General features: G+C 39.3%; 1 protein-coding gene across 4 annotated transcripts in view; it reads left to right on the forward strand.

Annotated features, from left to right (window-relative positions):
- The window catches only part of LOC139817491 (uncharacterized), a 221,300-nt gene that overhangs the window by 153,391 nt on the left and 50,277 nt on the right, over window positions 1-17,632 (forward strand). For all 4 annotated transcript variants that reach the window (XM_071785628.1, XM_071785627.1, XM_071785629.1 and 1 more), the window contains one exon: window positions 4,797-4,962. In XM_071785628.1, the coding sequence (XP_071641729.1) occupies window positions 4,797-4,962 (166 nt within the window). The remainder of the gene's footprint in view (window positions 1-4,796; window positions 4,963-17,632) is intronic.

Genomic DNA, 17,632 nt, shown 5'->3' on the forward strand with positions numbered 1-17,632 from the left:
ACTCGGTATACTCGTTACATTGTAATTTTTTTTAGTACCTTATAATTAATTTTTTTGCTTTTATATGGCAGAACTCTTTATAGAACTGTTATAGAACTATAGATCTCGCAAAATCTGATGAGATACAGTAGTGGAACTTATGTAGGACAAAGTGAGACGCTGCGTGAACCTAGCGTCTCAGTTTGTACTGACGCGTTTTTTGGCTTTAAAAGCCAGAACTATTTGTTTAAACTAGCAGGAACTCTAGAACTATTGAAAAGGAAGTCAGAACTCTCAATAATTTGTGAGTTTCCGCAAAATGAGACGCTAGCTTCACACACACGGCCTTTTTCCCTTGATATTTTCTCGACCTGACCTACGCGAACTTCTCTTTTCGAAACAAAATTCACGTTGAAAGGTCAAAGGATTCGACACTTGAAGACATCAAAGAAAATTCGCAAACGGACTTACGCGATTCCGAAAAACGCGTACCAGAACTGCTTCCCGAAGTGGAAACGACTTTGAAAGCGATGTATCAATCAAAAAGGAACATATTTCGAAGGAAAGAGTGCTAAAATAAGTTGTAAGCAAAATCCCAAAAATTATAAATACAAAAGACAATGTCAATGTTGTTTAACTGATGAAGGCGATTAGTAAGAAACCAGGCCAATCTACAAACCTGTACTATCGTCTGTATTCGACGCTGTTTCTCTTTTTTCTTTTTCGTACAATCGCACGGTCACGTAAACTGCACTTACGGGAGAAGTGCTCTTAGCCGGCGCAGTTAAGATAAATTATTCCACTGAAATTCCGGCGCAAATCACAGCGCATTTCTTTACGTATAACATTTACTACTGAAATTCCAGCGGATTTCGTCTTATTTTTGTATTAAAAAAACTATAATTAAAGTTCGTAATTATTAACAATGCCAGAAAATCTCTCTCTGCATAAAAAAATTAATACAGAAAAAAAAGAGAAATGAGAAATAAAAGAGATATTTTTTTAGTAAATATAGCTCCTTTATATTCGTAAAGAAATTTCATTAATTAATATCTCATATCTACTTCTTCAATAATGCAGAAAAAATACATAAAAGAGACTTTATGATGTTTTCCTCTAATTATTGGAAACGTCAATGAATAAATGTATTTTAATATTCATAAATTTTTAATATTAGTTAGAGGCATTTTAATATTAATTCTCTCATATATTAATACGGAGCATATAATAATATGTTTGCTATGCTGCTAACTTTTTCTGTAAACTCATTAAGCGTAGATAATCGTTATTATAAACGCTATCGTTTAAAGCGACAGTCCTGTACCTCAATTTCCGGCTGTCTGACGGGCGAGCTTCGCTGAGCGCGAACGATTTGCCAAAAGAGTGAAAATAATTGATACGTCTGGCGGCTTCGTAAAAAATTCGAAAAGTGGAAAATGGGCAGACGCGTAAATGACAACAAGCGCCGGTCAATTAGAACGGGTTAACGAAATATCCCGCATCCGGCTCGCATTCTCAATTAATATTTTCGGAACTCCGCTCGAAATATTGCCAACTAGACCGAAATATTGCCCATGTGTTATAGATTATTATTCGATATATACGACAATACCAAATGCAATAACAATTTAGTAACGGGCCACGAGTTTGCAGCATGTAAATAACTTGCATTTCCATTTCGATAACAATTACTACATATGCGACATAATGTAAATTGAATTAATACTCGTATAAATAAGAAAAAATATAATAATGTTAAGTAAAAAATAAATGATAATTTATAATGTAAATGTTATAATATGTCCTTAAAAGCATCAAACACACGCGTTCATAATCGATTTACATTTTAGAGGGTCTTTTAATAGATTGGACATATATCTCATATATAAACAATATAATGATAAATTAAACATAGCCCCGGTATTTGATATTGGCGATTTATACAATTCATCACAAGTCGGAATATTTGTTATTAAATCAATATTCGCATTTATGCGAAAGTATTGAAGTTCAAAGCTATTTTCGAATAGGCAAATCAATGCCGTCCATGCCGATTGTTGTAATATTCAAACGGTGATTGACAAACCGTTACGCGTCCAATTATTCCACTTTCATAACGTATGCAAACATGTGATTTCCATAAACGTATAATAATATACTCGTATTTATTACTGCCAACTGCATGTGATTGCGAAAAAGGCGATTAATATCACTTTAATATCACAATGATTTAATATCACGTGAGGTTTGTTTAATGGTACAGATAATGGTACAGATACCTTTATCTTTACCGTTAAACAAGACTACAAAGGATTTTGACGTGTTGATTGCGTACGGCGATTTCAATTTGCATCTCCGCACAACTTGCGTGGTATTAAACAGTCGCTCTCATTTTTCTTTCTACAAAAAAGAGAAGAAAAGACGCGCGGCTTGATTTTCCACCATCCTCTCCTCCTTCTTTGCTTAGCTTTATAGTACCGGCGTATGCAATTGTCATAATGGGCGGATCCATTAGACGTGGTACGCGTCCACCTTCGGGCATACGGTTTTTTTCAATTTATATAGTGCTCTTTGCATCTCCACCGCTTCGATCTCTCTGTGCAAACCGTTCCTTCAACCATTTCCACCGTAAACGGCTCCGCCCTTTTCGCTTTTCTACCTTAAAACACGGAATTTTCTTCGTCCTTCATTTCCCGTGTCCTCGAGGCGTTCCTCATCTAAAATGCGGACCCTTTTTTTGCAAGCATCTGATTGAACCGCTTACGATCGATTAAATCGACCGTCGACGAAAAAAAAGCACAACGACGGCGCGCCGAGACGCTAATTTAATACGCCGAAGTTAATACTAATTTCTTAGGTACGGCGCCAATCAATCGGACGAAAATTGAATCGTATAGTTAATGGGCGTCAATTGTTTGGCTTTTAAAAAAGTTCTCAAGCTCGTTAATTGTACGTGTAATTGAAAGAGTATCGAGTTTTATTAACCAAGCGTTAGTTTGCTCGGAAAGTTGCCTCGTTAGCGCGGACACGGCTCAAACGGATAACCGTGCTAATGACATCAAAGGAAAAGTTTCGCGACACTCACTACTGCATGATATAAATATAACTGCGATAACCCGCAGGTAATATTCGTCGACCTTGTCTTTTTCCTGTAGCGAATATTAACAAAAGAATGTTTTACACGATTTAACTTTTTTTTTATTTTATCGTGTATAAGAAGTGGCGCTGAGTACCGCGCACGATTTAGCAGGCAGAAAAAGTAAACTTTAATGAAAAGTCAACTTAAAAAATGACATCCAGTTGCATTACTTTGTAACAAGGCTTTGAATCGCTACACTGCAAATCCAAGTGTGTCATTTTTACACGCATAAACGTTTTAAAAATAACACATTAGACTGAAGCTCTTTTTACATGTTTCTTTATGTTTTAAATCACGTCATTTAACACGTTTAATCGTACTAAATTAAAAGTTAATACGTTCAATCGTGTTAAATGGCATGATTTAAAATGGAGCAAGAAGTATGGAGGAAGAGCTTCAGCTAAAATAACACACTTGGATTTGCTGTGTAAGAGAGTATATAAAAAACAAGATACATAACCATATTTTTACGCGATAACGCATTAATGTAAACATCGTCAGCCGATTCTTCGTAAAGCGAGCGCAATTGCCACGTTAGAGGAGATGCCCCTGCCGAGAAACTCACTTCCCGCGCTTGTGCCTTTAAGTGCGCAAAGGTGAAATGCTTTAATATGGCGATAGAAGGGAGGAGAGAAAGTGAGGACTCTATGTAAATGTTCGCCAGAAGACGCGCGAAGACTTTTCTTCGCGGCGCCCCGTAACGAACCCAAGGCAGAAATGCTGCAAGGAAAAGAAAAGGTGGAAGGAGAGAGGATGTTCATTCCTCCCGCGCAGTTCCCGCGGAGTTTTCGCGAGTCGACGAAATTTTTCCACGGGGGAATCTTCTCCTTTTTTTCTGCTCTATTCACTCGCCGGAGAAACTTGCGGCACGATGAAGCGGCGGGGCTTGCGACCCGAAACATCGCGCGTTGCGTTTCAGGCGGAAAAGCTGCAAAAATTGCATAGGCGTTGAACGCGGAGAGAAATGAAAAAAAGGAAACAACGGGGCAAACTTGCAATAAGGACAATTAACTTTTCAGCGAGTGTCGGTCTTCGAACAAGCGCAAATTTTTTCTTCACACACAAAATGTAGATTTCAATTTTTTTATAACGTGAAAGTTCCCGATTTTATAATATTTTTTCTAAATTTTAATTTCGCGTGGAAGTTATAATATATCTGCATTTTGATGAATATTTATTTAACAATTAACTGCAGTTGTACAACTCAGAGCGAGCAGTTTTCGCCAAAATTCGCGGGTAATCGTTGACCGTTGACTATAGGTTTTGGTTTTTAACTGGACAGTAGGAAATCATGGAAAAACGCTGTGAAATAGTAAACATCCTGCGTTGATTTGGTTTGGGAAAATGTTTGCCGACGCGTTTTACTTGCCAGACGAATGTTTGTGAATTGGAAAATTAGAAGATGCCTACATATATGTATGTATACATTATTGAAATAGTACATGTAAAAAGCACGTTTTACTAACCCAATTATAAGTTTTATGAAAAACATATTTGGCGAAATATATAAACAACGTAATAGCAGACTTACAAAATATATTCTAACTAAATAGAGTATACATATATTTGTACATAAAAATTGGTAAATAGAAAGAGAGAGAGAGAGAGAGAGAGAGAGAGAGAAGAGACAAGAGACAAGAGTTTCAAGTTACTGACGTATATTTCTTCTTGCTTGCAGAATGCGACTCGGTGTACGAAGACACGGAATGCCACGACGGATGCGTTTTAGCCAGTCCCGGATATCCTGGGCTGTATCCGCCAAACATCCGCTGCCGGTACCTGATTACTTCTGGCCCACGGATCTCCATCGCCATCAACTTCACGGCGGTGCTTCTTCCGTACAAGTAAGTGCCCGACTGTCCGGTAATGTCAGACTTTCAAATCGCACTGGGAAATGTTCCTGTAGTCCTCTCATCAATAAGTTTCCTATTTCCAACGAGCATCCAGGAATATATCCATTCGCGAGCGCGTAATATTTAATAATATTTAATAACTCTCGTTTTTTATTTAATTCTAGTAACGTCGCGCTTAATTACTGCGTCATTATACATGATATAAAAGCGCGTGATGTTTAATTACTCGCATGAGAAAACGGATGCCGTACGAGGAAAATAGACTGAGAAAATTCGTCAAGCAAGCACTCGAGGGAAACGACGATTTTCTTTTGTACATGCACGTGGTATGACGTCCATTTCGAGATTTCTTTCGCATATCTACGGCGTATGGTCGCTTCTTTCGCGACCCACGTTCCGTGAAAAACTACTCGAGTTTCACAGACCGGTACAGGCTGTTGCACGACAAATTAAAAACCCCAGACGAGCCGGGCGAGGAACTGTCGCGTGGTTCTTTGGCGGCTTACGTTCTCAGCGGCCGCGGCACCGAGACGTTTCATAATTGTAGCGATGTTAGAGCACGCGAAGAAAAAGAGAACACGGGATACAATTCTGGGATAAACGGAAAAAGTATAAGAAAAGGAGGAGTGAAATTTACGGATTGTTCAATTTTAATTGGAACAATCTCGATTTAAAAGCTATTTATTGGTAGTATAATGTAATTGAAAGTACTTGTACTTTTACTTTTTTTTTATTAAAGAAGTAGCTAAACTTAAATTCAAAATATATCAATCAACAAAAACATTATTTTTAATTTTTTATCTTATTGTTACGTTGAAATTTTGTCCGAATATCGCAGAATTGGAGAAATTAGTTTTAGAATTAATGCAACGCAAAAATAATACATAATATTTATAATATTGACAATATTTTTATATTGTTTATTACCAGATACGTGTAAATATAATCAACATCGTTATAAAGAAAATGAGTTACTCTATCCTCTGTACTATCTGTATACTGTGTCGATTATATCTTTGCGTTAATTTCAAAGTCTCGCCGAGTGTTTCTTCTTTCATTTACCATCATCACCGGTTCGGATTAGCGCGTTTCCGAGCAGAAATGAAAGAGCAACCGGAGAAAGGAAAGCGAAAAAAAGAGAACTCTCCAACCCCTTTGCTATCTTTAGCTCGGGTATTTTTAATAAAACCCGCTCTTAAACGTAGCTCAGCTTGCATAACAAGCGCGGAACTCTCTTTACGCCGCGTTAACCTCGCATGCATATAAATCATTTTTCACTTTACCGAAGAATTCGCAACCAGTTTTTGAGTGAATCGCATATTTCCGTTTTTTGTTTCGCGAGCAGCAATCAAGTATAATAATCAGGTTTTAAGAAAGTCCACACTTTCTTAGTTTTTAAATAACTTCCTTATAGATTTTCTAACAACTCAAGTAACGGAAAAAGGATTTCAATTATTTTGATCTAAATACTGTCGAAAAATAGTTTTAGGTTTCTTAAATCTAAGACTAAATAGTCTTAAGTATCCTTAAAAATTGTTCGCGAGAAGAAAAAATGTATTTATATAAGTATTGGAAAAATATAAAAAAGTAAATCCTGCGATCTTTAACAAATTCTTTTTACGCATCCAACACCCAAAAAAAAATATTCTGCCGATAAGTGGGGAATTCCTCTTAGCAGTTCCTCTAAGCAAAAAATCTTACATGAAGAATATCCTTCTTTAAGTAATACGTATTACTTTATAAATGAGTGGATGCGTAAATAAATAAATCTCTATTTTAATAATCGCTACCTTGATCAAGTCCCATCAAGGCCCTTATTAAGTTTCCTTATTCAGGCCACACATTAATTGAGCTACCCAAAATTGATATCGCCCTACTGGGACCTAGCCTGGCAATAATGTGGAAATCCTTATTAGGGAACCCACGTTTAAGCCCTTAAAGGCCCCGAAGTTTATTAAGGTTGCCTTAACAATTTTCCACACGGGACCTCGCGCAATCTAATGCCTCAAAGAAAGGCGCGCAGGTTGGTGATGGCTCACCGGCAAGAAAACCCCCGTGGTTTAGGTAACACACCGTAACAGCCGAGCGCACGCGTGGGGAACAACGGCTTGCGGCCTGGCGCAGGAGGTTGCACCGCGAGATAGGATAGGTAGATAGGTGACCGAGGATGGGAAGTACAAAAGCTTTCAACCTTCTACTGTTCTATGTGCTATCTCCGTTTTACGTACACACGTACGTCCCGCATTCTGTATATGCGCATCAGGCGGCGCGGCAAGCCGTCTCAAATAGGCGGGAATCCGCCCTAATTTTATGCGGCTCTTATTAAATTCCAGCCGACGAGAATCGCTGAGGACGACACGCGAGGCGCACCGTTATTTTACGCCTGCATCACCCCCCCCTTCATCATTCACGTGATGTTTGGGCGAGAGATCTAATTCGACCGTCGCGTCGCGCCTCTACGATGTTAATTGGCGCGGAGGATAAAGGATAATTAGTTTTTGTTACGACACGTCGGATTAGATGGGATTAATTTACAGCGGCGGTGGCTGGCTGGCGCAGCCCCTTTTCAAGTTGCAGCGATATACGAGTGATCGTTTTATCGATTAAGTGAATGATAAGCGAATGATAAGAAATCGACATGAGAAAAACGTCATCATAGTTTTGTTATCCGGCTGGATAACCTGTTGAATGTGCACTTGAAATGCAGTGTTTTGTTTACGCATCGCTGTTTTCGCAAAGGCTTCTATGTGCTCTGATAACAATATGGAGATTGTTGCATTAAGATAGCTAGTATGATAACAGTATTGAAGATAACGTTTTAACCGTGTATATAATGCATGTAGGCAGAATACATGAAACATCACGAAATCCTTTAATCCGAAAAACGTTTTTGTGTAAATGCTATGCGATATTTTCGTATACAATTAAACACGTTGAAAAAAAATTCGAAAACCCACGAATTCGCGGTCGCTAACAAGAACTGCCGTCTAGATCTCGGCAAAAGCCAGTTGCTTGCAAATTGTGGACTAAAAAAAATAAGGGAAGAGGAAAAAAGTGGGAGAAAAAGAGAGAGAGAGAGAGAGAGAGAGAGAGAGAGAGAGAGAGAGAGAGAGAGAGAGAAAGAAGGCAGAAGCAGAAGAAGGGCGAGCCGAGGAAGGGAGAGAAAAAATCGCTGCCTCAGGACTCTCGCGACGTAGTTGGAATAATTTCGACGTTTGCATGGATGAGGGTGCTCTACCACCGTCGCATTGAACCCCTTCCTTTCCCGACCCCCTCCCGCGTCCCGGGTTTCTTTTTCCGCGGTGTGAATTCGGCATACCACATGGCGGCTGCGATTGTCGTCCCTTGGCGCGCGAGTGCGCAAGTTAAGTCTGAATAATGAATCCATACGGTGGGCAAGGGCGGCGCGCCTCGTGATTCCGTCGCCGCGAATCCTTTAGGACTGATCTTCTACGAGATGTTCTTGCAAGTTGCTTGGTCGTTACCCGAATACTGGTAAACTCCCTTCTATCGCGAAAAGGAGATTCGAATGAACATCCGGTGTGAAATATATCCGCCCGAGAGAAAGACGGAGATGGAGAAAAAAAGACGGAGCCGGAGTATCAGTAGAAAAATATACATGGAGAACATTTTTGTATAGAGATTTAGTTCTTTTCCGTATGAAAGATCCTTGAGTGTTTAAAATGATAATTCTTCTGCTGCAGAAAGAATTATGGAAGTGCGAATGCAGTTAGTTGTGTTATGATTCGAAGATTTCTGACACCTTGTCAATTGTTGAATTCTACAATAATTCAATGTAACTGAATTACAGAAAACAATATACAGCTGTATTTATTAAATTTTTGAATGTAATATGTAACCGTATATATTAAATTAAATTATCCGTTACCGTTACAAATAAATACTCATATAAGTTAGTGTGTTTAAATAAAAACAAATTTTTATAAACATATTCTTTTATGTAAGAGAATTCTTACTATTCTTACTATTATATTCTTTTATGTATTTGCACATATTCTTTTGAGTAAAATATAATAATAAAATTGTTTTATTGTTAATCCATTAAATAGAATTGTCTTTCTAATGAAATAAATTTTCAACGTGCAGCTACGTTTACAACGGATAATGTTTTATATTGTTAGAATGATTTAAAAGATATCTGACGGGTAAGAAGTAGAAACGAATTTATAAAAGTGAATATGCATCCTTCTAATTTACGCTGCGAGATGGGTAATGTCATTGAAACAGCAACCGTGCGAAATAATAGTTTCGTACGATTAATTATAATGAGATTGAATAATGGATATGAATAGCGAGAGTGAGGTAACCTATGCATTTGGCAACCGCAAATCCTTTGAGGCTGATCCCTAGATGTTCCTGCAAGTTGGTTGGTCGTTGCCTACGCGGCGGTTTACCTAGTACGGCATATGGAGCGGCTTATTTAGACGTTAGTGGATTCTTGGTCATAACTCATGGAATAATAAACCCGTAACGTCATAAAATAATGTATGTGATGCGATATGAATAATCGTGGTATAACTGTGTGATTTAACGAGCAACTGCGGCGGCGTTGTTGCACGACGAATAGAAAATCGTTGCAATTTAATCTCGCTAAACCGCAAATCTATTATTTTAATACATATTTGCTGAAACCGTCGCGCATAACGCTATGCGGAGACACGTGCATATGAATCAAAAGTACCTGATTTAATGTTTCTATACCGTTTTCCTTCAAACGATCTCTCTCTGCGAAATTAATACTTCCGCGTATAACGAATTAGAATTCGCTACATGCGTGATACGCGCGAATAAATACGACGGGGAAAAACCAGGCGGTTTGTAATTAACGTTAGTCGATATTGCGTTTTTTTTTCTTTCTTTCTTTTTTTTGCGCGATACATTTTGCCGGACGAATTACGCGCGATGAAAGAATTACGAAAAATGAGAAACTCAGTTACGAATAATTATGGAGTAGCGTATAATTTCGGTCGCAAACATGCCGAGCGGATCTTCCGCTGTATCTCTGTCGGCCGCTCGCGAATAAGCCTCTCTCGTGACGCGCGCTCATGTAATTTTGCGTGCATGTAAAATCCAGAGAAAATATCTGGGAAAGCGGCCCGGTAATTAAACTACTGTACCGTGTTTGCACAGAACGCGCGCATGCCACAAAGAATATATACTACGCCCATAATGGTATCGTGTAAGCTGCGTGACGCGCGACTCTTTTCATCAGCCGATATATTTCGCAACAACGGGCGAGCTGTAGGATATCATAAAAAGATACGATACGATAACGAAAAATTATTCAGTTTTATTACTCGTTGAAAAAAAAATTCTCCATGAATAATCTTTCAATCATTTTTCCTACTCACATTTTATTACATCTCAATATACCAATTTCTATAAAGTTGATTATTATATTTTATTCATTTAATTTTCACATTTGCTTATTATAATTACTATATTTTTTATTCATTTATAAAATTATTGTAATAGGAATAAATTTGACATATAGAGAATATTAAAGTTATCGCTGAAAATAATGCATACCCTAAACGCGACCAAAATATTTTTCGAGATAAATAATTCGATTATTTAAAAATCAGTGAACGAATTTCAAGTATAGATTGTCCTCGATTTGACGGTTATACAAATACAATCATCGAGAAAACACGTATAACGAAGCGCAGTCAAACACACGACGAGAAAATGTAAACCAAACGCAACGCAATTTTCTTTTTGTAATTCTACTTCGGCCCATAAGATCGTGACGTATCTCGAATTGTATCATTCGATAGGGATGCGACGATGCGGTGCACTGGATTCGTGATTGACGCAGTCAGTATAGCCCGTAAACTGCGCGCGTTTGTTTCCCGAAATGGGTGTATACCGCAGCCCGTTGAAAAATACGGTTTATTATTGCCGCAAAAGCAAATGCAGTTGCCACAAAAAGCGATATATTTTCTGCAGAAATTCAACAAAGTTTTCTGTGATTACACAAACGCGCGGATTGCTATTCGGAAAGTCAAATGTTTTGAACGAATTAAGCTTCTTGCAACGCTCTGTTCCAAAGGATATTTATTTTTTCTTGTCTGCATATCGTTTTTTTATCGTTCATGGATTTTATAAAATTAATTCGTGAAATCTATTATCCCTAAAAATGTGTTAAATATTACATCAGGAACATGGAGTTCGCAGAAATTATACTTCTTTTCGCGGTGTTTCCTTCTTTGAATATCTTGCTCGTAAAAGTATTCGACCATCCGGGCCACGGAGAACGAAATTGGCGTCGAAGAAAGAACACCTAGGTGCCCCTGCGCGATCATCCGGCCATCTATTTCAATATTACTGCCCGCCGTAGCACTCGCAAATAAAGCGGGCGAGAACGCCAGTGGTAGAGGTCTAAAATACGACCGTCTTTAGAGAACGGAAATGTTCGGTGTACTCGCGACTGCGAGACTCCGTGTGAAATGGCTTTCCAGCGACCACCGGCGTAAAAGCCAGCGAGCCCACCTTTAAAGAACAACTGCAGCAGCCGTGAAAAGGCAAATGCAGCTGCAATGCGCAGCTTTCCCTATCACGGACATGTTATAGCTACGTCTTCTCTCTCCCTCTCTCTCTCCCTCTCTCCCCCTCTCTCTCTCTCTCTCTCTCTCTCTCTCTCTCTCCCCTCCCTCCTTCCCTCCTTCCCTCCTTCCCTTTATTGCTTTTTTACATCTCGCACAAATTTCTCTGACCTAATCTGATTATACTCCGGAAATCGCTCATTAGTATTGCAAGCAGGTAAATATTTACTTTTAGAGGAACACCTCTGGTGTTTCTCTAAATATTGATCTAAAGTGAATTGTGTCTAATTGCAAATAAAGACTTTACTTATTTATTGATTAATCTAATCTCGCGACAAATTTCTGTACTGAATCATGCATGTCATTGCGACACAATATTCTTTGCGCAACATTTATAGAACGTATATAAACTATCAAAGTTCAAACAAACAAAACGAATTTGTTAGCTTCAATACGTGGCTGACGAAGCGTTGAATCCAAAAGGAATTACAACGTAACACGATTTAACGGGATCGCGTTTGACGTCGTAGGGTAAGTAATTCGAAACGCACAATGGCAGTATGCTCCGCGCGTAGATGTATTCTTATTGCTCAGAGGGATGATTCAGACGGGGGATGAACACGGCGGAAGAACGTGAGAGACGGTTGTTGACACAGCCGACGAAACGAGACGCGAGATGCATTATCAAGCGTCAAGATACGCGCTTGTATGCCCCTTCCGTATACGCGGCTTCGTTCGAGCACGCACAAATGGGCTCTTACCTTCGGCAAAGTGCAAAGCGAATGCATATTGACTCGCGACGTTTCTGCAGACCAGATTTCGCATGAGGCGCTCACATGTACGCGCGTGGAAATGTGCGCGCCTACAGAATCGAGTACCGCACCCCGAAACTAATTTCTCTTATTTGTCACTGCATCATTAAGATGTATGTATGTACGTTAATCGTAACCGCAGGTTTCCATGGGCGTCTAGGCGAATCTCAGAAAATGATAATCATCGTGCACCATGCACGTTAACTCAAACATCGTTTAACTTGAACCGATTAGCTGGACGAAGTAAAAAATGACGCGCTCTCGACTACTGACTTTCGGGCGAGCGCAAAGTCTGCATTTTTTCAGCTGAAATTTTGTTCAATAAAATCTTCTCCAACTATTTTGTTTTTATTTTTGACGTTATATAAGTGAAACCTAATTCAGAACTCAGCTTAGGAAATTGTATAAAAATAAGACTAAAATAACAGTATACGCACTACACGGACAATACAAAAGGGATAAGACAAATAATACAGCATCGGTAAAAAGGGTTAATAACGTAACTATGCTTGGAGGAGGAAGAGGAAAAAACGGTCGTCGCGCACTTGTAAAATTACAAGATCGCGGCACAAGCGCCGTTGGCGAGTTTCAATTAACGTAATGCAGCGTCTCCCTGTAAAAAAATGCGACAGCGAACAGTTCGCGTATTAACTGGCAACCTCATTTCTCCCGCCCGGTGCCGTCCGGCCCCGCGTGACATTGGCGGACATTAATTAAATTACATGGTAAACGCGCTTCGGTAATTAATGAAGTGTCACGAAAATCGAACTACACGCCGATATACCACCGGCCGGCTCGTTGCACGGATTTGCGCGGAGTAACGAAATCAAGTTACATCAGGGGCGCATTGAAGGTATTAACGATATCGAAAATCACTTTAAAGCCGACGCTTGCCGCTTACACAGCGCGCCTGTAAACAATGTTACCGAATTTATAGACAATTGACATAAACGCGATCTCGTTCGTTTAGGCAATCAATTTACCATATTTGGCAATCCGATTCCGATGGGATTACAGTTACATTATGCCGCGGAGAAATGCGGCGTTTGCGGACCGATTATATTCGCAATATTGTAAAATATGATTTAAAAAAGAAATTCGTCCGTTCCACTTTGCATTCTCATCCATTTCTCTTTTGCTATCCTTCGTTTTCAAAGTATGTACATCATAACACATCGCCGCCTCGTAATACGTTGAGATTATCACTGAGAGGTAGTAGCCGATTTCGCTTTAACGGTGGAGATCCCGTCGGACTCTTGCGTTCTCTTTATCTACCATCGTCGGGCATGCAATTTCGTGATTACGCTCTACATCTAAAGAGCGCACTTACCGGTACCATTCATGCGTACTGCGATGTACGTGATATTATGAGAACACGCATACGAAGATACTGCATTTTATTTTGAATCTACGTTTCGCAAATCGCACGTAATTACTGTAGGGCAAACTGGGACTGGTTGTTAGAGGGGTAAAATGATACAGCTATAAAAAACAACTGTAACAACCCAGTCTCCCCTATTTACCTATCGCTGAATTTATAACATAAAGGGAAGAGATATAAGATGAAGAAGGAAATCAACGCTCGAAAATATTCTATCGCTGAATAGAACATGAATGGAACACATATTCTCGAAACGTGATTTTGTAACGATGTTTTTATAACAACGGTGTGCGACGCCCTTTCAATCGAGGACGAGATAACGTCGGAAACTAAGAGCGCGCTGTATCTCTGTATCGCAAAAAATCGTGAGGTAATTCCTGCAAACGTAATTTTCTTGTTTTTTTCCGATCGCGGCGGACCTACGCGATAGTGAAATTCCGTCAGCCCAGCCGATACGCGGGATTATTACGGTGTGTGACGACGCAATATTACTTGCCCGTCCCTTAACGTCGTACAGCACGAAACTCTTCTGTCACACGCGGCACATTGTGTCACGTGTCACGCCACGAGCGCACTCACGCTCGTTAATATCCGTGGCTATACGGCTTACATGTACGAAACCCACGCTGTGGAAAACGTATTAGCACATCGGCACACATAGGATAACTTGGCGTGTCCTAAGAGTATAAGTATTCTAGGACCACACGCGACTGAATAATCTCACTTTTATCACCACCCACTGATAGAACTTTTCTGATATGTGTAACATAACGACGTAATAAACCTCTCGTGCAAATATTAGAAACTTTGCATAATATAAATATAAAACGGTAATCTGTGCATATAAAAGTGCATTTAAAAGTACTGATTATAGTACTGATAATAAATTTATATCTTTCTTATGTCTCTAATATAATTCTCTAAAGACAATAATAAGACATAAAGATATAGAGCAAAATTTTACTGCAAGTTTAGTTGCAGGATTATCGCGAGAGAGCACGTGTATATTATTTACCTCGGAACTTCGAAGTTGTGAAGCTTACGCAGGTTAATACGTTACACGGGCTAGCAAGGCGAGGTGCCTGCGAACTATCCAATGCAATATTGCGACGAGACCGGCTGTTGGTGAATGGCGCGGCAACCGCTTTCTATTTCGAGGGTAATGCTGTATATCGTATATGCGATGAACAAGTTCGTACGTATGCGTGAAACGGTGTACAACTTAATAAATCTTTCTCACAAATCCCATTACATCGAAAATAGAAAAAATGACAAAAAAGCATTAAAGATAATCGTTAACTAAAATGTATGTCTTTACCTTTCCATTCAAAACGTTTAGATACAAAAATGGATATTTTTATCCGCGATCAAAAGCCTGAATTTCCTTCCGAAATTTACGAACAATCGTGTAATGATAAATAATGGAATTTCTGAATTTTTACTAATAAATAAAAGGTTTTTTGAATGCGGTGAAATGGTAATAGCTGATTGGAGTAACTGTCATAACGTTCGCCGTTATGAAAACGCGGTTAACCGACGCGCGCGATCGTACGCGGAATAAACGTTTCAGTTATATACCGCAGGAATTTTAGAGTTACACTTTGCAGGCACGTACGGGATATGCGAGGTACCTACAAACAACACACGCGGCAATATTGCATTCGTCCTGGGCTCTGCAGCGGGATGATATGTAACCACGGCTCTATCTACTTGCGGTGCAATACGCGACACGGTCTTGCGTGGTCGTGACATAAATATACCTCCGTTAATGCATCAAAGTGGAACGGACACGCGGCGGTAATTAAAAAGAGCCGCGCAATTAAATGATCCGCTGCGAGAAACGATCACCGATTTATGCTGAAATTAAATAACAATCGGCAATTAAATATCGTTCTTTCGCCGCGAGTGTTAAATATTGCGCGGATAAATTCGCGAGCGCAATTTACGTTTCCGAACCGCGTCGCGTCGCGTCGATGCGACGTCATGCGCGATTTTACGAGAAATAATCGCGAATGAACATGCAATTGAATCCATTTTGATTTATTGATGCCGCGGAGAGAAATTCCGCCCATTTCGTCATTTGCCACAGATTACGCCGGATCAGATTTATGATATGCCCTGACAAGGTCGTAACAACGTCATAAGAATTTTACATCCGGCGGACCGGGATGCGACGGAATAGCGCGAGCTCGTTTGTCGATATACGGGGACTGTTGGCCGACTTCGCGGACATTCCATGCGTTACCGTGTCCTCGGTGCGACCACTTTCGGTGCAACACCGTGCGGTCGCGGCGACCGCAGCTTGCGAGTGTTAAGCGTAAACAAACACGGGGTCTACATGCAATATGACGACACGCATACGTCGGCACTGCTTGCGACGTAATTCGACATGCTTGAACGCGTCCGTTGAAGTAACGTTGCGGGAGTAATTAAACAACAAGTGAGAATTTAATATGACGGGGGTGAAATATAAAGGAAATATAGTGCCCGTAATTGAGAGGGCGAAATATATTTCAGGCCTTCACGTTTTTAACACAAATTTGATATTTTATAACAATAGGGCGAATGCACGTGCAGTATACATTTGAAAATTGTTTGAAATACTATGCGTTTATTATGATCGAAATGTAATGCACATTATTGACGTTTGCATCATAAATCTAATTTAAAATATTGTTTGTTTTAATTGTACATATATTTTATACAATATCCGACTGTTACGAATAATATTACACAAATCTTGCAATTATTATGTTGTTAGAGCTTAAATAATAGCGGTATTTGTTCAAAAACATATAATATAAAGTGAGTGGCTTGATATAATTAATAACCAGTGATTCATTACGTACAAATTATTTATAATCCATCTGCAGAAAGTACGTCTGAATTACTCATTGCGTGTTAATTATAACGATCACATAATGAGTGGGTTGGGTTTTCAAATTTATTATGCTTACCAAATTTGGCAGTATTTTGTACTAAAAGAAATTAATTAATATATGTATATTTCTACTGCATATTTTTCTATGCGTAAATAGATAAAAATATATAGAAACAGAATAAGAAGAAAGAAGATATATATTCGAAGTTGTATTGTCAATAAAATATGAAAAATATATCATATTCTCTCTCTCTCTCTCTCTCTCACTCTCTTTCTCTCTCTCTCTCTCTTTCTCTCTTTCTCTCCTTTATTTATTTGTCCCATCAAATGTCAGAAACGATACAATTCATTTAAGTCTGATTAATTATTTTCTGATGACTGATTTATTAAAACGGAATATGCTTTTTTCTTTCTTTTTGGGGGCATTGTAATTTTCTGCGCCAAAAAATCCACCGAATCGTCGAGGATCGGAAAGGATGGTGACAATGATGCGTTGCATTTACGCGATTTATGAGGCTTTGGTCGGCGATATCGCGGTCGGCGCCGTCAAAATGTCGTTCCGCGTATCAAAGCTGTCGAAAGCGGACGTAGTAGAAGCGCTCGAGGCCGAAAAGAAGCAGAGAAAACATAGGGAGCGACAAAGAAAAGAAGAAAGAAGAAAAATAAAATTCGTAGGATGGAAATTAGCCGAGCGATGAATGAACCGTCGGTGCACATACTCCAATTACGTGCAGCCGTCGAACATGGGCTTCGGGGTATGCAGAATTTCACGCGCTCAAATACGTCTAATGCACATATATCCCATATACATTACTGGAGCTCTGCTGGACGGCAAAAAACACGGACGCGGACTGACTCGGATAATTATCTCGTGTTGCGTTGTTGCGCAACTGCATTAGGATACCGAAAATCATGATGAAGGTAATTTTCAGGATCCAGATAGATTCTATTGGCAGAAATATCAGGGATAAATAAAATACACTAGTTTACCGTTTTTATAATGTTATAGAACGATAAATCA

This window comes from Temnothorax longispinosus, chromosome 8 (genome assembly GCF_030848805.1).
Source record: "Temnothorax longispinosus isolate EJ_2023e chromosome 8, Tlon_JGU_v1, whole genome shotgun sequence".
Classification (NCBI taxonomy): Eukaryota; Metazoa; Arthropoda; class Insecta; order Hymenoptera; family Formicidae; genus Temnothorax; species Temnothorax longispinosus.